The sequence below is a fragment of the Periophthalmus magnuspinnatus genome, chromosome 16 (genome assembly GCF_009829125.3).
Source record: "Periophthalmus magnuspinnatus isolate fPerMag1 chromosome 16, fPerMag1.2.pri, whole genome shotgun sequence".
NCBI classification, from domain to species: domain Eukaryota; kingdom Metazoa; phylum Chordata; class Actinopteri; order Gobiiformes; family Gobiidae; genus Periophthalmus; species Periophthalmus magnuspinnatus.
In genome coordinates this window covers 12,572,373-12,597,231 of record NC_047141.1, presented here as the reverse complement: position 1 = coordinate 12,597,231, position 24,859 = coordinate 12,572,373, and the positions used below count along the sequence as shown (strand labels likewise).

The window sequence follows — 24,859 nt, the reverse complement described above, 5'->3', positions numbered from 1 at the left end:
ACAAAAATGTTTAAAAATATGATCTGCAATAAATAAATAACAGAATGCAACACTTAAGTAGTTAGTTTGGCTCTATAACGAGTCATAGAAGTTCATAATTTGTCATTAGGAATCTATATATTTTTAGTGTGTCAACAAGAGCCCAACTGACCCCTCACATTATCAACAGTGAACTCCTATATTGTAAATGTAGCAATCGCCTGTATCACCTTGTCCCTCCGTGTTCTTTCACAACTTTCCCAGGATTATCGCCACAAGCTAACAGGCTCCTAAACAGCTGAGTGCCACTGGAACTAAGCCACCTGCTCTGGACCTGCCCTCTGAACCATCTACGACCACATAGCAGCATGGTCCAACATAGTAAGGGCCCTCTGCGGGGTCAAAAATGGCATCAAATCAGGCAGAGGTCGCTCTGCACCTAACATGCTCGAGGAAGTGGCTCGGGCGTGAAGTCAAAGGTCGTGGACTGGGGAGATTGCATTACTTGTCCCAGATGTGGACGGAACGGTAGGGCGAATATATGGCTCCAGTCTGGTGGTGCCCCAAATGTAGCGTGACGGAGTACAAGTGGAGAAATGTAAACCCATTTTTTGAGCATTTCCTTTGTTGACAGCAGCTCTGATCTTGTTTAACCTGTGCGTTTGATTGTTATTCTTGGTTTTCTATTTAAAGCAACAGTGTAACACATTTGGCACAGTTCAAAACATCAAGAAACATCGTCAAACTCCCCTACAAACGTGCAAAATGGTGACTGCTTGGATGCTTTATTATTGCAGAGATATTTGCAACTTGTGGTCCCATTTTCCAATTCAAATTGCTGAAACAATATTCATAGATTACATTTATATGATTTAATTTTTGTAAATGTCAGGTGTAAAATAGTTTATAGTTTAAATTAAAGGTTAAAATATATTGCTTACATTGGCAGTGCATTGAGATAAATGAGAAGCTACATATTACTTTATAAAAAATTCTTAGTTTTTACTATATAGGGAGATGCAACACAGAGAAAAGTTGTCATTACTATTTAAATATCAAGTGATTCATACGCCAAAATAATAAAAGTGATGCAGGTATGTGTTGTTCAAGGCCAACCCATAACAAAGACATACAAGTGTTGTGATGTATGGTGCACATGATCCTCTACAACATAGCACTGTTTTAGGACCGGTTTATATCTAGCTCACATATTTCCAGTGGCTCTGCTCTCTCTGTTCAGCACTGGCCTTCCTCATTCTCCTCTCTGGGCTGTCATGCGCGATGAGCTCGGGAATGAGAAACAGGTGTGTGGAGATCTCCGCTCTATCTCCCCCTAGCTCCCCTCCCCTCTCCTCTGCTCTGCCATGGTGCACTCAGCCTGGGCTTTATGACCAGAGGTGAGCTGGGTAAACACACAAGCAGAGAGAGTTAGAGCCAATGAACAGTAACGCAGCTTTGAACATAGTGGGTAGCTTGTAGGGGCTTACAGTAACTACTACTTGTGCTGTTTTGGTTTATTTTATTGCAATAATCTGCATTGTACTTTGTTAATAGCAAAAAAATGTATCCCACTATTTTCAGGACTACTGTAGTTACTCTATAAATTCCAACTAAACAAGCTATTATTATTATTATTATTATTATTATTATTATTATTATTATTATTATTATTATTATTATTATTATTATTATTATTATTATTAGCTATTCAGTGCTGCAGCTTCTGTGATTCCCAAATGGTCTGGATTTGTCCAACACATGAGAGGTAAGAAGGTGCATTACTTAGCTTTGAAACTTAGTAGCCTTTTATTTTTAAGGCAAGAAGTACAAAATTGGAAAGTTTTGTGTATATACTTTAACGGGTGATCATTATTTTCATAGTCGCGAAAAATGCATTTGGATAAAACAGCCTTTGAAGTGAAAATGTCTCATGTAAATATCTGGATGCTGGTTGATTGAATGAAAGATATATACAGCACCTTTCATGACACCCAAAGTGTTTTGCAGTGCAGTATTTATTCACTCCATACTCGGTGGTGGTAAGGTACTATTGTCACTACAAGTGCCCTGGGGCAGACTGGCAGAAGTGAGGCTGCCAATCTGCAGTTTTTTGCCACTTGTGCCCCACTGTGGAGTTCCCAGCTGTCTCCCATCCAAGTACTAACCTGTCCAGGCCCTGCTTTGCAAGCCGTTATATGTGATGCACGTTGTATAATTATGTGGTTGCCTGTAGAGTTTTACCTTGCTGTGCCATGTTTAAAATAGATTTACATCAATACTATTGTGGAAATGTGTGGTTTTTTTTGTTTTTTTTTATAGAATATTGATGATCCCTGTAATAAAAGTAGGTGCCTGAAATACACATGGTAAAATGAGTACAACCTTATAGCTACTGTGATGGATACTATATAAATCAGTTTTCTTTTGTTAATTATGATTCACACTTCACTACAACATTACACGCCTCATTTCCTCACATAGAAACCAATGCAGTAATGCAAGAGAGCAACATCGCATGCATCATTTGCATAACAACAGACACAGTCTTTACTCATCAGATCAGATCACTGCAGATTAACACAAGATGTGCCTGAGAAAATCAGTAAGATCAAGTGTGAAGTGAATGTTAATCAAACCGGAGGACAAGGGCCACCTGGTAATCAATCCTGAATTAGTCTGTGCTTATCCCATCAACCCAACGAGAGCTAATTCATCAATGGATTAATCAGCTCTATAGCGAATCCATTATTAATTTAGATTTTCAACATGTGATATTTACTTTCAAGACAATAGGTTTTAATACCAATACCCAGTGGTGGAACGACACAAAGTAAAAGTAGTAAAGTACTGAAGTACAATTTTTGGGTAGCTGTAATATTTAAGTACATTTTAAAGTGGATACTTTTAACTTGTACTTCACTACATTTGAGAGCAGTATCTGTACTTTACTGAACAACACTGAAAAGTAAAAGGATTTTTGTATTATTTTTTGAGACCTGTAGAAAAGGCTGAGGGTTTATTTTTAACATGTTCATAATAAAATATGACAACAAATAAACAAATAAAAACAGCTAGAATAAAAAGATGAATTGTTTCTGTTGAACAAAATTGAGCACAAATCTTCAAATCAAAACATTTGAGGCTTTATTAGATCTCAAAATCTGCACAAAATGCTTTTATGTTTTACTCTTTAAGTACTTCTTTAAACAGGTACTTTAATGCCTTTACGTAAGTCGATTTTTTTCATGCGATACTTTTACTTTTACTTGGGGTTTATTTTTATTTTTATTTTTTTTTACTCCGGTATGGATCTTTAGTGAGTACTTGTCCCACCACTGACAATACCAGTCTACAAAATGTGTGGAGTGCCCAAGTTTAGCTTTTGCTATGAAAAAAAAAAATAAAAAAAAAATACATGTTTTATATAGCCGTCTTTTATAGATTATTCTGCAAATAATAAATAACAATAAAAGTGGATTGATTGATTTATGACACGCACATATGACTTTGTGAAAATAAAGCATTAATACTTCATAACTCCCTTAAACAGCTGATACACGTCACGTGACAGCGCCTCTTCAGTCAGTAAACGTTTATACCGGGGTGAAAGATCACAAATAAGCTCTTGACTCCACACGTGTCCCTGCGTCCCTCCTCCAGTCCGCGACCCACCCCACACCTCCACACCCCTCACCCTACAGCCCACACCCCCTGCTGGCAGCGGTGACGACAGTCAGTTTACACAGTGCCTTGGCCTGTGACTGGCCCGGTCCTGCTGTAGTCTACCTGCCCGCCCCCCTTCGCTGTTTCTCTTTAACGGCGCTGCAGCCGTGCGTCTCTCCTCAGTGTGCCATCAGCCAGCGGAGCGCTCGCAGCACAGCCGTGCGGACGGACGCATATTACGCACGGTCACGGCGTCTGTCACAGTGAGAGGAGCTCCGGATCTTTACTGGATTTCACGCGAGTTTCGGTGGATGGACGGAACGGAACAGGTTGGTATTGATTTTCTTCACGTGGAAATGTTTTTTGGGGCGTTTGGGTAAAGTTTAACGTGACCGTGACGTGAGAGGTGCGTGCGTTTGCTTGTTATTACTGTTTTCGCCTCAAAGTCCTGTGAAGCAGCATTGCTGTTTTCATAAAGATTAACGAATTACAAAGATTGACTTATAAAGTAAACCTGGCACTGACGTATTCATAGGTCTCAACTTTCTGTTAAATGCAACGTTATAAGGACTTTTTCCCATTCAAAAGATATGATATTTTTGTCTTAAATGGTTAATCGCTATGGCAACGGTCCCCATTTTTCATTCTGATGGCCTTCCTCTGGCTCACACGCTGGCAACTTTAGGTAGACTTCACATTTGCTCGATAAAGCATGTTTTCCAGTTACCAGCCCTTATGTTGCTCTGTAGCCTACGTGTTTGCAGTGCGTAAACGTGTCAATGCACGGGTGGCACACGTCCCACAAGCGCAAATAGTGCCTTTTGGCCACCATCACCTTTTAGTTGCATTGATTTGATAAAGATTAGGCTACTTGCTTACTATCATACTGCTGTTAACATGTGGTTGTGATTTGGTATAGACAGATGCTCAGTCACTACGGCAGCCACTTCTTCACTGTCAAAAAGGCTGTAGGTAAACAGTGATTCCCATAACTTCAAACCACCTCCTGCAATTTCCCATTTATATCGCATTTAAAAGCCATTCTATGTTTCCCAGCTGATTTTAGGGGGCAGTTACAAGCTGACTGTCTAGAGCTTTATGGCATGTTTACTACCATGCTGTAGAAATTCTCCTTGGCAGTGTCTGGCTGATGGATGTCTGCTCGTGCATGGATGTGTTGACAACTCATAAACAACAGATGTGGCGTTTGGAGGGACTTATTTGAGAAGCCCAACAATTCATCACTGCCCCATGTAAACCTATATGCCTGGTTTAAGTCATCCTTGGACATCCAGTCAGTAATATAGCTCGAGAGAAAGAATGAGAGAGGACTTAGACGGTGGATGATTGACCACTATGATTGAGGTAGATAGCTGACCCGGGCCACCAGCTTTAACCCATCTTAGCTGCTAAATATTTACATCTGGATGGTGCAAGAGGGACTTTGGCTTCAAACCATCTAATCAAGGAAGGGAAAGTTTGACAATCGTCTTACCGAGCTGTTCTGTTATGAAAAATACTCTAATTAAGACAGAGTTACCTAAGAGCCAGAAGAACTCAAAGTAGGACCAAAGATGTGACATTTAATCAGACGGTTTGTGTGCACGAGCTAAAGTTATAGCCTAGTTATTTTTTGGAGCGGTTGGCGAGGTTGTAATTCTTAATCAGACAAACACACCTGAATAAAGTTGGATTATGAGCCAGGTTAAAGTTGTACTAAGGAAAGAGCCCTGGTTAATGTAAAACAAATCTACACACAAATTTGGGATTGCAACTAGAGTAATTTTTGTGGTTAATGTTTTGGTTTTGGTTAAATTAAAGCTGTCAAGTGGATTTAAAGTGTAAAATTACTGACATAGCATACACATACATTGTTCAATAATGTATCATTCATTTTGTTTTTCAATATTTGTAGGTTTCTGCTTCCTGTTTTGAAATTTTAAGTCTTTTTCCCATTGAAATCATATCATATTTTGTTTTAATTTGTTCATCGCTATGACAACTGTGCAAATCTTTTTGATAACCATGGATATAATCAGTGAACCGTTTCAATTTTAACCATGGTTGGCACTAACACAAAGAGCACATGGCTTGTATCATCTGTGGCTTCTGAATAAAAAGACAAACAGGGCTTAGTAAAGTAGCTAGCTCACTTGTTATTGTGCATGAAAACCTGTAATCTCATCGTGAGTGTGGGAGCGTAGTCTGCCTAAGCGCCGCATGTAAATGGAGTGAATGCGGTGTATAAGAGTAGCCTGGAGGGACAGACTCCTGGTATCAGACGTGCCCTCGAGGTCGCCACCCCCACCTCTCCCCCACATCCATCTACTCCCTCCTCAATCTCAAACCGAGGGCTGATATGTGCCTTCCAACAAGTTCTAGGTGACAGACTAAACAGACTGCATGTGTCCTCCAAATTGCATCATTTTTAGGGTGAGAGTTGAAGAGGAACAGTTTTTGCCTCTTACTAATAGGGCTGCAAGAAGTGTAGCTATCAAACTGAAATTAAAAGGACTGCGGTTGTTTAGCTATCAAACAAACATGTTCTGAAATGCATTGTTAGATTGTTGTATTAGTTCATATTTCAGTGCAGCCTTCTCTCAAATGCTAGTGTTTAAAGTGTGAAATTTTAACTGAATTCTACTATTAAGACATAAATCGCAAATCCAATCGCAGTGCTGGTCAGAAGAATTGTTCAGGACTATTTGTTAAGTTTTGGCAAGGTCCTATGTTCCTTCATCTATCTCCTTGCCTCCGATTGTAAACCCGAAGGCCATGCATGACGTACTGCAACTTGACATGGGCAATTTCCTATCCTACGCATCTTTTATAGGTCTGCAGCTTTTGTTTTTTTACGCAATCTCTCAAATGCGACCGGGCTTGCATCCTTTGCCTTAGAGCTCCGGTGAGTCATAGATTGTAAAAAATGCTTACAGCCAACACCAATCATTGTGTCATACTAGGACACAACCACTGGTGCAGCCATCCCTTCAATTATGGCATATCTTTTTCCCTTGCCTTGAATCATGTGGCGCTGTGCTAATTTTCCAGATGCGGTTGAAGTACACGTTCCGTTTGAAGGTGCTCCAACTAGAGTAAATTCTTCCTGATTTTTGCAGAGCGGAGGGCCTATGGAGAGTAGTAGGCAGAGGCAGAAGGAGGTTGCTATCTTCAGTCTATGTCAGCAGGGTTGATTTGCAAGACTAAATGAAATGTAATTCAGTATCGTGCCCCTGCTTGGTGTATTACACAGGACTGATGTTGTCGGTTGTGATGTGGGTAAAGGGTGTGGTGTAAACATTCAACATCTCCAGGGCGTCTCGAGAGAGCTGGAATACACTTGTCAGATTGTAACTTTCCTAACCAACTATCTTCCAATAAACAATGTGATTGCTCCAGGTGCTAATTTTTAACTAAGCCTGAACTTGCATTTTCTTTATTCTCAGGCTATTTGAAACAGTGTTATGGGAGTAAGGATTTATGGAATTTAGTGATTTGCTGTGCCTTGATCTCATAAAATAATCAAGTGATTATCCTCACCTTAAGTCAACAGTGCAATAGCATGATTTACCAATATGGGTACAGTGTAAATGTGTGATTCATATTCAAATAAAAGTTTATTATCCTAAATCATATCATAGCAAAGTAGCTCTTGTAGCTATTTCAAAAGAAACTGTTCTTCAGGGACTTTTCTGTCCAAGCCAAGGAATGTATTGTTCATTCATTTATTTAATTTAAGTTACAATAACTATTCAGATGTCTGTCTGTGTAATCCCTCAGTCGTCCAGGTATGATCCATAGTACAAGAAAAATTCTAATTTGTCAACTGGACAAAAAGGTGTAGGAGTGAAGACGTTTTGCTGCTCATCCAAGCTGCTTCTTCAGTTCTGGTCAGATTACTGGTGGACACTGCCTTATATCTATCTGAAGAGAGGAATAACTATTCAGAGCACAAGAACTAATATGATCATGAAGTCAGTTTTTATTTTACAGTATATTCCATATCACTAAAATCATGTTATAGATGCATTAAACTGTGCTGCAGTTAGCCTCAGCCTGGTAGGTCTGACACATCGTCAAGTGGACCAAATGCTTGACTTTGCTGGGAAGCCATCATCATTGCCCTTTCAATGCTCTCTTCAAACTCAGAAACATTATATGGCATCAAAACTTTTCTGTTTATCCTTCTGTGTTTGGCAAGGCTCTATACTAAAAAGTATAATCAGATTGTCAAGGGCCATATCAGCACAGCCCGGAGAGAACAAGCGGAAGCCACGGGGCATTTCATGGCTCCACTTCACAATGTGTTTCATATCACTTGAACAATCGCCTGTGCACTGTGAGCGGACTCTTGCTTTTTCTTTGGAGCAGAGCCATAAAAACATCACTGCACATTCGAACATGGGGCTAAAACATTTGTTATGCTAACTCTCTGGTTTGTTGCATTGTTCATGGATTTGCAAAGACCCCCAAGTTATGGCGGGAATCTCAAGTTTCTAATTACAGGGTTAAAAAGTAGTGGGCTAATGACATCATCTCCCCCAATGCAATGTTAAAAGTGTGTGGTGTGGAGGAGCAGCTGGTTTGGGACTTTTGACATGCACAAGAGTGAGACTTCACAGACTTACTCCTCACACTTATAATTTAGCTTTATTGCCCCTTGTCGCCTTGTTTGGTTCATTGCACCAACAATCTCTGGGAAGTTTCTTACCGTCTGTTTGCAGGAAGACCAATTTGAAAAGAAGGAAGAGGGAGTCAAAAAAGTCACCATTCAAGTTAATGTGAGAACTTCCAGAAACCAATCTGCCCACTGATAATGTGATTGCCACTCTTACTAACGTCTGGTTGAAAAAAAAGGAACAAAACCTGCAATCTACGTAACAAGCAGGTTGTTCGCTGTTATGTAAACATAGCCCGTGGAATCACATTCATTTGACAGGCAAAGACGTATTTTTCAGAATAGAAGGAGGGCTTGTTGTGCCTCTTGGAAATCAACATGCTGTATCTGGTTGGATTATTTAGGAGATTTTACTCTTGAGAAATACTTAAATGCTCAGAAGTGAGATTGGCACCTGATGCTTATTTTAGGTTTAATAATAAAATACAACTTGGGAATTAAAATCTGACAAACCTTTCAAACATAACTTTTCAGATTTGCTCAGTGTACACATGCATTTGTAAATTTTAAATCTTTCATCTGCATTTATATAGGCCTTGTCTACTGAATGAATGAATATTGTTTATTTGAGCAGGCATAATAAGAAAAAAAATAAATAAATAAAATAAATAAATACATTTTGCCAGTTCAGACAAACACAAAAACAGTGTACATCCAAATCCAAATGTTGCACAATGCTCAAAAGGAGTAAGCAGAAGTATAATACTTGTGAGAGCTTACCCCCCATGTTTAACTAAATCACACAATCCAGATGTTGATCGCAGTAGCAGAGATTGTACAGAAAAGTTAGGTCACAATTCATCGTTTGCCCAAATTTGTAGTTAGCATTTATCTATAACATTCCTTCACCATGTGTGTGTGTGCATGTGTGTGTGCATGCATGTAAAGTGTATGTGTGTATCATCCATACACATGCCCACACACACCGTCTTGTCTACTCAGTACATATCCCCATTTCAAGAAGTTCAACAATTTGGGAAAAATATGTAATTACAATTTTTGTGACAAGCATTGCTATTTAAACATTTGTAATATATGTTTTTAGAATATAATTATGTTCAAAGTTCAGAATTTAAATCCATCCAGAAGAATTAACAAAAAGAATGAAATATGAACTGTCAAACTAATACTAAAATCACACTTCAGAACATGTTTGTGCAGATCTAAACTACAGGGTTTGCAGTTTCTCATGTAGAAAAAGACAGGATATTTTCTTGTTTGTGGAGGAAATTATCTCATATATCTCAGTATATCTGGCAGCCCTACCCCAAACCGCCCAGTCATTCTTCCTGTTACATCACATCAGTATATTGTGTTATCCATAATTTATCGTGGGCAGTGAAGAGCCAGCAACTTGATTTGACACGTCTCCATCTCTTGACAGTCCCCTGTGTGTGGGTGACAGCTGTGAGGGCTCTTCTCCCCTCCACTCGCACATCCCAGTAATTGTTCACAGTCGTGGCCTGCGCCTGAGTTGCCCCACCACATCTGATAATGTCCAACCATTCATTCAAGCGCAAGGGACCACGGGATACATCGGGGCTACTTTGCAGAGGGACGGAGGTGGTATGGCTAAAAAGTCCTCAGGCTGGCCCAGTTGTCTGGTTATTCTGGCAGATTGAAGTGAAGAAAAAGGGAGAAGAAAGGTGAATGTACCGGAGGGGTTGCTTCCTGTGGCACTTGGGCACTGTTTGCGATGGGAAGCAGTGGGCTGGACTGTAAAATAATAGGAGAAGACAGCATGCCGGTTCAGCAGAGGTTAACGGGTAAGCGTAGATGGCAGAGAATAAAAACATCAGTGCAGTCAAGGGAGTTTGTAATGCAGTGTTTTTGGAAGGTCCTTCTTGTTGCGGATTTTGGTGAAATATTGCCACATCAAATCAAGCCACATATGATTGACAATAAGTGAGACAGTGAGTTTAAAAATGGCCAAAGTGAAGGAATGTGCAAGTGTATTTTTGTTAACGGTTCAGTGTGCCAAGTGAGTGTCTAACTGTTCATAGTTGTGGAACAGTAAATAGCAGGAAAGGAGTACTTTATAGAGTTTAATGTAAAATATGTTATCTCGAGTCTTTATTTTTGCACAATCATTTTTTACAAGAATCAGGGTAGAATAATGTCACAAGTAGCCTAATTACAAAGTAACAATGTCCAAATAAATGTATCCCAAAGTGAATTTTCAAAAGACTAACCCTTCCAGTCACATAATGTACGTGCTATAAAAAGTAAACCACAACAGCTATTGCATTAACCTATTTGTGTCCTGCTGATGTGCTCCGTGCAGAGTGGTCAGACTGAGTTCAGCTGTGCAGAAAGCTGATCAATGTTTGATGGGGCCTGGCACAACAGGGACAAATGACCCGGTATTTGGGGACACATCACAGCTGGAGCCACTCACAAGGCGCAAACAGCCATGTCAATTGCACTCACAAGTTGGTGCTAATCTTTCACAGTTAATGTCATGAGAATGTGTTTGAGAGCCCTTCACAATGGCACTGTGATGTCCTTTTGCTAACCTTACATTTGGGTGCTGTTAGAATCCCTCTGATCCTAAAAGTGATTTCCTCTAAGTAGATGATTCTGTCAGTTAAAGAGTTTTACAGGTGTGCAGGTACATAATTTATCGCCACTAACTATGTTTTGACTTTTGTGTTGCTCTTTGTAAGTACAGAGGCCACTATCCACTGACCCGTCTTTTATCACGTTGTTGAAGCTGGCGTGAGCCTGGCAGAGTGAAGAATGTGCCGAGTTGGTGAAATAAAACATCTGGCAACGGTCCAGACAGCGCTGTCTTTCAGTGCAATGGCACCAGCTGAGAGTTTAATGAGAGTTCACATAGTGGGAACACATCAGTGAGGTGCCCATAATAAATATCTCTGACAGCAGTAGATATAGGAGCAGATATTTGAGGAGAATCTCTGTTGCCCTGTGTTTCACATCCAGGCTGGTATATGAGGCTGCATGAGCAGTGATGATAGTATGCATGACATTATAAAAGCCTTCAGCTTTGTATGCCAAATCTAAAAGATATCCTGTAAAAATTGACATTATAAAAAAACTTTGTTAGCATGTTGTTAGTATTTTGTATGCGTGTGTGTATAAGGCTGTATATATTTATAATTATTAATAATTAAAATAATCATTTTAATTGTAATTGTTAAAACAAAAAGACACTGGCACAGCCTTCAAGATACACTGGGTCATGTGAGCAATATTGTAACTAGTTAGTTACTCCTTGGTTGTTTTGTTAATAACAATTTTAGCTTAGCTATTGCAATATGCAATTGCTAATGCTTTCTAATTACTAATAACACAGCAAAACAATGATATTTTATTAATTCCAGGGATGCCTAAACATGTTTTACATTCTCTTTTGTGATAAATTCCCATTGTTAGCATAGCCGTTACACTATTCACATTCAAACTAAGTAAACAACATGACATAAGACACCCTCAAGGATTTAGCAGCCTACTGACATCAATGCAAATGCAGAGATGCATTAGGTCAGCCATCAACTCGCATCACATCAGCTCAACATTCTAACTCTCCAGGTTTGTCCAGGTGTCTCTTTCAACGGATTCTTACCTGCAGACTATTGTCATTATGTAAGATGTGCCCAAAAGATAAGCTATTTTGATATCAATATCCAGTTCAAGTTCCATCCTTTTTGTTTCTTGAAAACTACCAGCTGAAAAGGTATATATGTGAGTCATGAACTTTTATAGGTCAATGCACTTGTTATCAGCAACACACCTTCGTCATTTTGCAAAAAGCCATGAAAGTCTGTTGATTATAGCTAGAATAAATATATGAATGTACATTCATTGCAAATGTTATCGGCCAGTGGGTGTTGCAGTGAAGATAAAGCCCTAACATAAAGTAGCCTAGTATAACTCTAAAGATGAAAAGAACTGCTTAAATTGTGAGACTAAATCATTTGTTGCATATAATTCAGTTTAGCTGCGTTTGCTAGCTTACACACCATATTCCAAGCGTATCTTATCACATCATAACCTTCAGTTTACAGCTCCAGTGCGTAACTGCTGCTGCTATCACTTGTTTTGAATGACAAAAGAGATACCAGCAATGAGTTAGGAGCCTATCTTGTCCATTTTATTGTTTTGGGTGGAGGTCAATTCAAGTTGGGGCCCCTGAAGTTGTCCTAAGCCTTATTTAGCTTGGAACTGTATATCAAGTTGCTAATAGTGCTTCGAGCTGCAGGATTTACAATTGTCTGTCTGACTTTTTCTTTGTGTCCTCTGGCTCGGTAACATTTATTGTCACCATGTTGTTACTTATACCTTTCCCTCCCTTGATTAATTCGAGACAGCAGCCAAGCCAAGCCTTATCTGACCATTTGGAGAAAGACTATTGTTGTGGTTCATTAATAATGCAAAGAAAAGCTGGTGTCTGCCTTTGTTTAAAACGCTAGGGATGACGCCTTCTTGTTCTTAGGCCTTCCCCTTAACAGACTTTTCATAGTAGCAAAGCCGCAACGCTAGTTAATGTCCAAACCAGTTTCGAATACAAACACATTAGCTAGATACATTTAGCATTGAAACTAATTGCAGCTAAAGTGTGCACGTGCTTTGTTTTCGTCACAGCTAACATTTAAACATTCACACGGCAAGACATTAGCGATTAGTCTTTGCCATTGCTAATAGCGGCACCAGATGTTAGCTTAAAGAAGGTTGGCAATCTGTGGTGACAAAGGAACAGAGGGAAGACGTTCGTGGAAGTGGCCAGTTGGTTTCTTGTCTGCAGCAGATGCTTTTTGTGCAAAGATTGATTTGACAGGTAAGTGTGCTGAATGCATTCCAAATAGCTTCAAAGGTGGTTCTGGGGAATTTATCAAGTTCTTATCTATTTAACCCAACGCATTATTCACCCCGGATTTCCTTTAACCTTCATAAGCGAGGCCAGCTGTTTTTTCCTTTAGATATGGGCTTCAGGTGTTGATGATAAACTGGGCTGGCTTGGCATGAACAATCACTTCCTAGTTGGACATATTGTGTAGCTGTTTTCTGGAGCACAGTTGGAAAATCTGGCCTATTTAAGTCCTACAACCTACTTTCAGGGCGGTCAGACAGGAGTAGCCCAAACAATGTTGTTGATGAAAAGGCCGTAGTCTCCTCCTTTGACAGGTTTGTGTCAGGGTAAGCCCAATGTCTTGATGTAGCATGACCAAACATCTGGTTCCTCTTTGAGTTCATGGGGGTGCGTGGCTAAGCATCCCCTGCAGGCTGCGTCTTCCGCTTCAGAAGGAGGACGCAGACATGGAAGCAACATGGGGCATTAGAGTAAACACACATAGGAAATGTTAGAGGAAGCTTATGTACTTGGACAACTGTTTTAAATAGTGATATGAATCTTGTTAAAAACTCTACTAAGCATGATTGGCTTGAACGATATCTGCTTACATGAGACAGTGAAATTTACTGCAAGCCCTTACATAAATCTCAATCAGTGGTGGTTGTCTGAACTTACTTGTCCATGTGTCCATATCAAACTACATAAAACTGTTGAAAATTTGACCCATGCATGGTTTTCTTTTACATGGGTCTTCCACACTTTTACAGGCCGACGGCATCAACACTGCTTCCAAATAGGTGCTATTTTTTCGTCTCTAAAAGTAACCAAAATTTGGAATACTTTATTTATGTCTTGACTGGAAGCTACAGTATTTCGATGTTTGAACTAAGGTTACACTAACTCAATCTATTGAACAGAGTTGAGGAGTTGCAGAGTTGGGGAGGGGGGGAGGGAAATGCAAAGGGCGTATACAGGAAAACAGCAAAATGAAAGGGTGAAGAGCCCCTGTGGCAGATAGAGCAGACAAGCATAGATCAAATGTGGGAAGGAGAGAGAGCGTGAGCGAGGCTGAAATGAAAGGCACACTAGTTACAAGGGGAGGAGGAGATCAGAAACAAGAGCATTGGGGAAGGCTTTAGGTTAATGACAGCCTACAGCGAAGAGTCAACTAACACTAGAGAGTCCCTGCTCTTTACATTGTAGGTGAAGGTACTAGTGAATAATTTGGCTCGTTATTGTCAATGGGTCTCACGGTGGCTATTGTACTCTATGCTAATTCTGAGTCAGTGTGGTTGTTGCGTGGTGATTAGGTGAAAGGTTTGGGTGAGAGTAAACCTACAGAAATCAGATGTCAATGAAAAAAAAGTCTTCCAATCAGGTTGTGATTGTAATAGCCTTTTAGCAGTAGTTTTCATACTAATGGTCATGGTCATTGAACAGGCAAAAAGCATGGGGACTCGGTAAGTAGGGCACATTCGGGTATGCCAGGCACGCCTATGGATTTCCAGGTTAGCTTCTAGGTCATTAGGGATTAGCTTATACTGTACCCTTTGATATTGGCTTTATAGTCTTTATACCAATATGAATTTGCAGACATTACCCTCATTCCCTTCAATGCAACACCAAACGTAGGGATTAGTGACTTTGTTTAGGCTCCTGTGGCGGTAATCCTTTAACGCTTCAATAGCATTAGTCTGCCACTGTTACACTTCCAAATCACATGGAAAACAGATTGCACCGGAAGAGACTTGTCTAATAAATACCCTATCCACAGCAGCCCTAACGTATCCTCATAGTTTTCTGCCCATTTTTCTCCTTTGATGACCATTCGTGCCCCCCCCTACAGCTGTTGGGAGACATTTTCCCAGAACTCTTCCACAACAATGGCTAGGTTTCCTGGTCCTTTACTGCCAGACATCTGGAAAAATGTCCTGTCAGACTGTTGCCCCCAACCGCTTTTCTTAGTAAAGTTATAGCTGTGTCCCATTTGACTGATGTTCCCAGTGAGCATTGATGAAGGTAGAGTTACGTAAAGTCACACCTACCAATGTGCCCAGTTGTAAGTTAGATAATAGGGTACATACTATCAACTTCACTTTTAGTCATCAGTTGTATGGCAGTTTCTATTACTTGACATTAAACGTGCTCACTTGTCTTATTAGTTACCATTACCGTGAGTTTTTTGTGGTGAAGCAAAGAACAACTAGCAAGTTAATTCACACTTCCTGATTATCTGACAATAAAACACATTATAATTAGATGCAGACAGTACACAGTAGATATATTTTGACAACCAGCGCTGCTTATACAATATATTTGCTCAAATACACAGGGAAACAAAATACAGTACAGGGCCTTTAAGGTTGCATAATTGTAGAACTCAACTCATGCACTATAATTTCCAGTCATATAACACAAGAAACCACTCTCGAACTCCATGTGCTTGCATTAGTTCTTTATGCCACCCATTTTGTCTTGCAAGATGATAGAGTGTAGATCCGTTTTCCTGCCAAAGGTGGTTGCTCATTGTTCTACCTTATTCAACGGAAAGGCTAAAATAGCGCTTGACAATAGGAGCAGCGTGCCCAGAGGAAGGCTCAACCCGCCAATGTAACACCCTCCTGCTGCACGGAAGCCTTTATTTGTCTCATCTTGCTTCATTCAATTTAAACAGAGGTGCATAAAATTTGGGCACCACATGTATTCCTGGGTTTTATATTGTCTTTGTACACTAATAGGCACGTACCTGTCTTTCTTTTTGGTTCATATAAAAAGCTCCAGATAATGTAAAGCCATGGGAATCTGCTGCCTAGTCGTGCATAGAGTTAGTCTTTCATTTATAGGGAAGCCTCTTATTGCCTCTTGCTGACACATGGACATGCTCACAGGCTTAGCGTAGAAATAGAGCAGGAATATACAGTATGGTTCGCACATGTATATACTCGCACATAGACACACGAGTAGGCAAAGAAGCTGGTGGGAAGTTTTCAAACTATAAATACTGTCTTGGTTGAGCCGGTCCCAATATAGGCGTCCACCCCCGCTTTCTCTTCTTAGACTGTTGTGCAGCATTAATGTATTTACCATATGGTGTACTTCAAAACACCATAAATAACAAATAGAGCTAAGTTCACGATGGTGTGCTAACCTGATGTTAAGGATTTTGATGTCAATGTGCCCTTGGTTCACTGTGATACACGTTTGAGTCAATTTTGTATCTAATCTAATTCTGCATGTTTCAAAGTTATCATAGCTTTTTAGATATTGCTGCCATTCCAATTGTTTTGCAGTAGTGGAAGTTTAGACCTTGGCCTTAAAGAAATATCAAAAAGAGAATTTGATACCACTTATGTTTACTTACACATGTTTACTTTTTATGGCATTTTCTGTTCTGTGGCCATGCAGGAAAATTGTTACTTTTTCTTGTTTTTAATTCCAAAAATAACTCAAAAACATAGTTATTCCATACAAGAAAGGGGTATGGTCAAAATAGTCATGAGTCAATATAGGTGCCACTAATCTCTAAATATAGCCTGTACTGTTGTTGACCTGACCTAACCATTCCCTCATGGTTAACTAGCATCTCCGCTAATGCACACTGTATTTATTATGTATGTGGAGCTAAGGCTCATTAAATGCTTATTCATGTCAGTCTTACCATTGCTTCACTGCGCCAGAACGTGCTACTCCCTCAAGCTTTAAATAAGCATAATATGAGCTGAGCTTTAGGGACTACTGTTCTTCTGCCATCTGCTCTCTGTAGTCTGCCCATGAGACTTGCTCCTCCAACTAAACCTTCCTTCTCTTTTTGTTTCTCTCTCCAGGTGAAGTGAGGACAAGGACAAGATCGGCATCTGGCCATCTGTCCTTCAGCGGATCAAGTGCCCTGGTGCCGGCCACCCTCAAGTCCGCTCAACCACGACGGCGTCAAACAAAAACCTCAGTGAAAGGCAAATATTTGAAGCCATTATATCTCATTTTTGAGGAGAAGTTGTCGCCACAAAACCAACACGGACGGGTGCCTATGGGGGAGGAAAAGTAACCCATTCAAAGAGCACCCTGCCTGCTATTTTTGAAGCGCTGTGGGCTAGGAGCATCTCATTTGGGAGAGCTCTGGCCGACAAAAAAAGGACTTCCCTGTGCCTCCCTGCTTAGTCAAATGCTTGCCTAAATACTGGATAGAGATATCAATTTGTCTGCAGACTTGGTTTGCCCAACAAAGACTGCAAACTATCTTGGGAGGTTTTTACAACAAACTGTCTGCCTGTGGTCTCCTGAATTGCTACCCAACCATTACTCTTTTGAGAAAGATATGTGAGAACATGCAATGAGTGGCTGGAGTTTACTACACTTTTGAGTTTTGAAGTGGACCAAGTACGGTGCCGTGGGGGACACCAGAAGCAGTTTACCATCTCTGATCTTGAGCTTTTAATGTCCTTCCTTGCTTTGTAGATCACCATGAAACCGCTAACACCAATCGGCTCCCCTTCCCCTCTGAGGCTCCTCAACAAGGGCCCGGACTATCTGCGCAGACAGATAGACGGAGGAAGCCACGGGCGTTCCATTAGTGCCGTGGAGAGGCTGGAGGCAGACAAAGCTAAATATGTCAAGAGCCAGCAGGTAATCAACACCAAGCAGGAGCCCGTGCTGGTCCCATGTGCCACCCCACCACCCCGGCGAGCTGGGGTTAGCCCTGGGAACATAACACCTCACCTCCCTCCACGCCGCTCCTCCAACACAGCCTTCTCCACCCTGTCAGACTCTGTCGCCTCCAAAGATGAAAACGAAAATTACGACTCCAGAAAAGAGAACAAAAGAACTTCAGTTGATGTGGAGGCGAACAACAGGAGCAATGTGAACAATGTTTTGCCTCCAAGTCCTAGAACACCTGCTATTCACAGCCTGGTGGCCCCACATAGTGCGCCGGTGGTTAGGAGAAGTACTGGCAAACGTATGCTGAGGCCAGACTCACTTGTCATCTACCGACAGAAGAAAGAGTGCAAAAGTCCAAGTAGTTCTGGACCAGGAGAGAACAATATCTCTGAAATCAGGGGTTATAGCTTTGTCCGACGCCTCTTCCAAGGATCTATGAGGGAGAAAAGCAGTGGAGGAGACAGTAGAATCCAAAAAATGGTGATTGGTGAGGAGAGGGCCTCTTCACGGGATGGAGATTCCCGAATGTCATGGACCAATGAGAAAGACACTGTAGATAGTGGACCAGAAAGTAGACGGTCTAGCAAAATGGATCACGATCGCTCTCCTGGGTCACTACCAAGCCCAGGTTTCAGCACATTAGAAAAGACTGAAGTTATAAATGGTACCAATGACAACATTACTAATGGCATCCACTCAAGTAACCAAGATGAAAATGATCCATGGAAACGAGCATCTCCACCAGTTCACAGAAGGCAACTGGGAGATCTGCGTCGTTCAAAGTCAGATCTCCAGATCCGCAGCTCAGTGGCATTGTCAGAACCGGAGCATTTCTTTGCTTTCTGTGGCTTGGATATGGAAATGATTGAGTGTTTGGGAAGAGAGAACTTCCTGTCTGGTGCCAGCTCCATAGACACTCTGTCACTGGCCCTGCGGAGCGTAGTGGAGGGCTGTGGTGGCTCAGAGCCGAGTGAATTCTCCCGCCACTCTGGAGATGGATTGTTTGAGGAAGAGCTGGTGGAGACACTTCCAACTGGTGTGTCCATTATTGAGAGAAACGCTCGAGTCATTAAGTGGCTTTATGGATGTAAGAACGCTGCTCGTGAGGGACCCAAAGAGTCAACTGTTTAATGTTGTTAGGGAGTGCATAGTCTGCACAAATGATAAGCAAGAATCATCTGAGACTGTTTCCAGGCAATATAAGAAGGACATTATTTGTAATACCGATATATTGTTATGATGGTTAAACTTGCTTCAACCATTTGCACTCCATGGTACATGGTTACCTTTCCACACTTGCCCTTTTTTAAATCCAAAGAGACTGATGACTGCGAGCAGTTATTTCCTGTCACATTGATATATTGTATTTATAAATCCTATGGAAGTCTTGTGTGGGTGTAGAAAGGACACATTTGAAAACCAGCAAAGTGTGATGTATGTATATTGGGTAGACTGCTGTTTTGTCTGATAGTGACTGAACCACTTTCATAAATAACATAGAACCAGCTCTTCTGAACCTCACAAAGGCACATATTAGTATTTGTTTGTCATGACACAATCAACACAGATCAGTGTCCGTGACACCTCGTTGAGCAAATGACTAACCTGAAATGGAAAACCACTAAGCTATGTCTTTTCAAACTGGAAACAGTTGTGTGTGAGTGAAGTGAACCATGAGTACCTCATTTGGAACTGTCCCAGTTTAGCATGTATGTTACTTTTTTTACTCTTTAAACGCAGGCGTTGGAACAAAGATGCAAAGCACCCCTGTGGGGTTGTTAATGCACTGAACTGGACAGAGGAAATGAAACTAGGCTTATAGATTTAACTCCACAGAGATTCATCTCATAATGTTACCACTGAAGCTGCAGGATGTAGAGCCATGCGAGGCCAGTATCCCAATAAGCATTATCCTTTTTTACTTATTTAAATATTTAAGTAAACACTTGAGTTATTGATTACCACAACTAATACTTTAGCCTCAACATAATAAGCCTCTCCGGTTGTGTGATCAGGCGTGTACAGAAAAACTCACCAAAAGACATAAATCCCCTGTGCCTGCTGCTTTCATATCTCTGGATGACAGCATCCAGCAGTTGCACCTCCCAGTCTGCTCCATCAGCGTGTTTCCCATCAAAACAAGCAGAGGAGGCTGAACATACTCTGGTCTGATAGCCACACATTCTCCTTCACTTCATCCATCCCAATGATTTTTGTGTTATCTCCATGAAGGGTCAATTCCATAGCATGGCCTGCCACTGAAACATGGAAAGGGGCTTCAGAGGTATGTGAGGTCAGACTGGGAGTTGTCCAGGGCACAGTATATCTGTACGTGGAATAAATGAGCACAATTTATTACAGACAGATATTTTCCTTTTCTGTATTTATCATGAGCATGGCACACTCCTGGATTCCTTAAAGCTGGACTGTTGGGTTTTGTAACCTCCCTTTCAAAACCATTTGGCTGCATGTTTACAAAGTGGCTCTTGTGAACCATAAATCTCATTCAAAAAATGTAGTTTTTATTCCAAAGAGAAGTGTATCGTGTACACACCAAATAAACATATATATAAAACTTTTACATTACTTTGTGCCTGTCATTTTTATATAATTCTTAGATTGTATAAGGCATTGGTGTTACTTACATTATAACCTGTATCAACTGCAATATGATTAATCTAACATTGCAACTAGAGCTAATCTCACAGATATCAATGCTTCAATGCCTTCTCACTTTTCACATTAACTGAAGTGACCCAGTGCTAATGCTTTCAGCATTCTCTGCATAGTCTGCTATTGAGTGAATTGCAACAGGTTGTCTTCGGAAACAAATATCATCTGTGTGACCTGATGCTATATGAGCCATTTGGGGACACCTCACACTCCAGTATTGTTTCTTCATATGTGATTCAGCTCAGGAAATAGGCTCAATCAATACAACAATAAGTATCCAGACAAGAATGGGTTACAAATTGCGACATTTGTTGGGAAAATAATAGCATAACATGTTTCCTCCTATTGTGCAGAGGTTATTGGTCTTTTGTACCTGAAATGTTTCTCTCTATGGCATTAACCTTAACTAGCTTACATTTATTAATTTGCAGGTGTTTCATTGCTCAAAAAACTTCAACAAACATGCATTATAATTACAAGCGGTGCACATATTGTGGCTGTAACATTTACTTTGCCAGATTGATGCCATATTGTCGAACATTTCTGTTTTAGCAATAGCATCTCCATAGAGACTTTAGAAGGTGTCGGACACTCTACCTCAAAACGTAAATAGGCCAGCTTTAAAATAATATCTTCCAAGTCATCTGGCAATCTACAGCTTTTTTACCGCTCCTGTCCCATCCTCTCACCCATGTAACCTTATGTCCGCTCTAAAACAATGTCACATCCACCCAAGACTCAGCAGACCCTCCACACTCCCCTTCACCAAAGCTGAAAACACAATACCCTCCTGTGTCTCCTCTCCCTCCCTCAGCGCTCTGACCGGACGGCCTGCTGTCACTTCCTGTTTGGGCTCTTCTCTGTGCAGGCCTCAGACATATGGCCGACTTTTGGGTTTGGCCCTTTTTTCTCTGCCTGGAAATAAACACACAACAGCTGTCCCAGAACAATCCAGACTGGACTCATTATTATTATTACAGGCCAGACGGATTTGAGGCTGTCTACTGCTGAGTAAGAGGACTTTTCCGAGCCGATACCTGAGAGAGATTTGCAGAATAGTAGTCTGAAAGTGGCTGATTAAACAGTAGGGTGCCACAAGTGCAGGCTTCGGTGCTTCATGTGGTTGGGTGCACAGAAGAAACAACAAAAGGAGATTGTAAAGACCCCCTACTTTTGAGTTTCACAGTTTATAGTCAGATACAAGTTACAAGACTTTAATCGGTTTGAATCGGCTTTTAACTGTGTTTTGTACTTTAAAAAATAATACAGGCCTATCAAAAGCGATGATTAACATAAGGGCATATATCTTCTTTAGTTCCCTTTACACATTTCATGTTAATTCAACATAAAATAGGCTAAATAGTAGATTAGCAGGCTCAAACTAAAGATAAACTGAAAATTACTGAACATAAACTGTAGAAAAGGCAACTAAGGTGAAATTTTATAGATACGGACAAATCACTCAGTGTTGGGTAATGTATATGGGTTGGCTTTAAATTTCCTAATAGATTACGCAATGAATCCTAAATCTTACTAAAAAAGAATTAGGCTATGTGAAAAAGGAAACTAGCACATAAGTTGTATCCCTGATGAATGATTTTGTATCCAGAGTTAGTAGCTTTATAATTTGTGCTGTTTCTTCTCAGTTGCATTAACACTGGAATATGCTTAGCTCATGGAGTGTGTCAAATGTGTCCTAGTTGTGTAGTGCCAGCAGCAGCCAACGCAGACCGCACACTTGTATGCTTGAGAGGAGCCCACCGCATGACTCAGGGTAAGGCTCACTCAGATATCTCACACAAGGGACAGGGCCATGCTCAGATGAGGAAACGCAAGATATGAGTGTGATTATTAAAAAGGAACGCGATGGCTGAGTGTAACCAGTGGATCCTCCTCCTCTTTTAACTACTCTTGCAGTTGAAGAAACTTAAAGGTTGTATCTTTGGAGATGGTTTGCCCATGTTCTCAAATATGGTACGACACTTCTATCATGCAATTATTCAGTTATAGGTGTTTTTGTTGCTAGAAATGCCTTGAAAACATGCATTCTTACTGGGAGTGGGCTCGCCTGCTAATCTGACCTGTAACTTGACCTGGTAGCGTCACATGCCTGTCTTGGGGTTTGATAAGTTTATTGCCATACTTTGGAACATTTCAGCCAAAACGATATCATCCGCATGGAAACAAGTTATGTAGCCCACCCTGTTGACACTTTTAGAAAATTTCAGATTTAGCAAGAATCAAAATTCAAAAGTCTCTGCTAAAACCAACCCCGATAAGACATTTATTTTCTGCTTATTGCAAATTGTCAATTGACTATAGTTATATTATATTGATACCAGATCATGACCTTATTTGATTTGATGCAGCCTCACTAACACGTCACTGACAGACACAAATAAAAATCTGCAAACTACTTGGAGAATGACAGGAATGAAACAGCAACACATTATTCACAACATCAAAATGCCAGAACGCTCCAGCTGCCCCGCATCTGTGAATCTACGCTTCAAAAAAACATCAGTAAAAATAACCGTCTTTATCTCTTCATTGTCCCGCACAATAAAGCTTCTTATCCATCAACATATCTCCAAAGTGCTGATATAAACCCGATCCTAATATCCAAATGGGTGCAACCTTAAACCCAAACACTGGCAGGACGTCCCACCCGCAATGCACCTTAACAAAACCCCATCCCAGAGCCGGAGGTATCCTGTGGCAGTGCGGGTCATAAATCAGAGGAGTGGGCCCTTTCATTGCCCTCTGCCATGCGTGACCTGGGACTCTCAGTGGGGGGTGCGGGGACCGTGGGGGGGGGGGGGGGGAGGAGTGGGGTTAGGGTTGGAGGAGGTGTTAGCTCTGTATGGGTAACCTGAGCAGCAGAGATATAGACTCCTTGTGTCAGGAGGGACTGCAGCAAAACTTTACACTGAGGGGTAAGATCAGTTGACTTATATTGTTGAATTGGGAAAAAGAAACAGAGAGAGTTCGTTGGTGCTATAAGTTTTGGGTATGTTTGACAATAGAACCGTTGTCCTATACTATTTATAAATGACTGCTTAAAGGGGACATATTATGCAAAAACTTTTAGGAGCTTTAAGCCATGTTATAATTGTTATCCCTTCACATTTACCATCAAAGTTGCATTCAAAGGTCTTGCACCCATGTTTTTTTATCATGTATTTGAAGAAAATTTGTCCCAGTACAGATGTATTGCATATGTGGCTCTTGAGGTCAAAATAAGTCAGCTGCTGCATGTTGTCTGCATCCAATTACAAAGCATTTTATTGTCCGCTAATAAGGAAGTGGCTTGTTAGTTTTTGTTAGCTGCCTCAGCAAAACTTAGCACCGGTTTCTGAACGTAGTGAAAAATGATTATAAATCCAACGCAGCGAATAATTAGGATGCTCAGAATGCATAAGGTAAGTGAAGAATAGCTTTGGACCACTGCAAACCATTTAAAATTAACAAGTTCTGTTTTTCAAGTTTTTTAGACAGTAAAATTTGGTACAGCGCCTTTAATATGATTCATGTATGTTTGAGTAATCTTTGTTCTTGTGCAATCAAAACACCATTGGCCCGAAAATACTTGTCCTCACTGACCCCCCCCATACACGCCCACCGCTCTGTACCGACTTCGTTCATTTTGGCACAAATGAAAAAAGAAAATTGGTTTGGCAGTGTGGTGTAGCTGTAATGGCGTTTACAGCAATAAGCCATAAACAGGCATCAGCAGACTTGTTTTGTTTATTAAGTTCTTTAAGACCAATGTTGAAATATAAAATGTCCAAAATATAAAATACTGATCCACAGTTAGATATATAGAGGAGACAAAAGCATAATTTGTGTTCTTTAAACTTCTGGATAAGTTCTCACACATATTTCACATTCACATCAATAAGTTATGCTTAAATTGAGGAGTGTAAAAGAAACAAAGCATAAAGACTTACCTGTGCTCCATGTTCCAAAATGCCTTGATGAGTCAGCAGCATATTAGACTTCCTTTCATGTTGCAGCTCACACTGGCACAGAAAACGGACCCTTTGTTGTCCTTATTTGTTAACTCCTTTTAAGAGTTAAAAAGTGCAACTGGTGAGACCAGTTAGGAAAGAAGAAACATGTTCTAAAGTTTGAATTAGCCACAAAAGACATTGTTAACGCTAACTTCCTCTCATCACTTTTTGATGCTGACTGCCATGCCAAACCCATTGTCTTTAACTATTATAGGTCTGATTGATGTATTCAAAAGTTCAGCTCTCCTATTTCAACTTATAAAGACATGATTTTGCTTTCCTTTCAACACTGTGTTGTCTAACAGAAAGCATGTGTAAAGTTTTCTGAAAAGTATTCTGAGTAGAAAAATTCCCAGGCTCATTGCTTCACACCAGAGATCCTGTTTA

The 24,859-nt window shown here is 40.6% G+C and overlaps 1 protein-coding gene across 1 annotated transcript; it reads left to right on the top strand.

The window, feature by feature from the left end:
- Positions 1-3,814: 3,814 nt before the first annotated feature.
- Positions 3,815-20,334, top strand: fam110d (family with sequence similarity 110 member D). Its single transcript, XM_033980674.2, has 2 exons — positions 3,815-3,971; positions 16,958-20,334. The coding sequence occupies exon 2, from the start codon at positions 17,592-17,594 to the stop codon at positions 18,915-18,917; it is 1,326 nt and encodes a 441-aa protein (XP_033836565.1). The 5' UTR covers positions 3,815-3,971; positions 16,958-17,591; the 3' UTR covers positions 18,918-20,334.
- Positions 20,335-24,859: the final 4,525 nt, after the last annotated feature.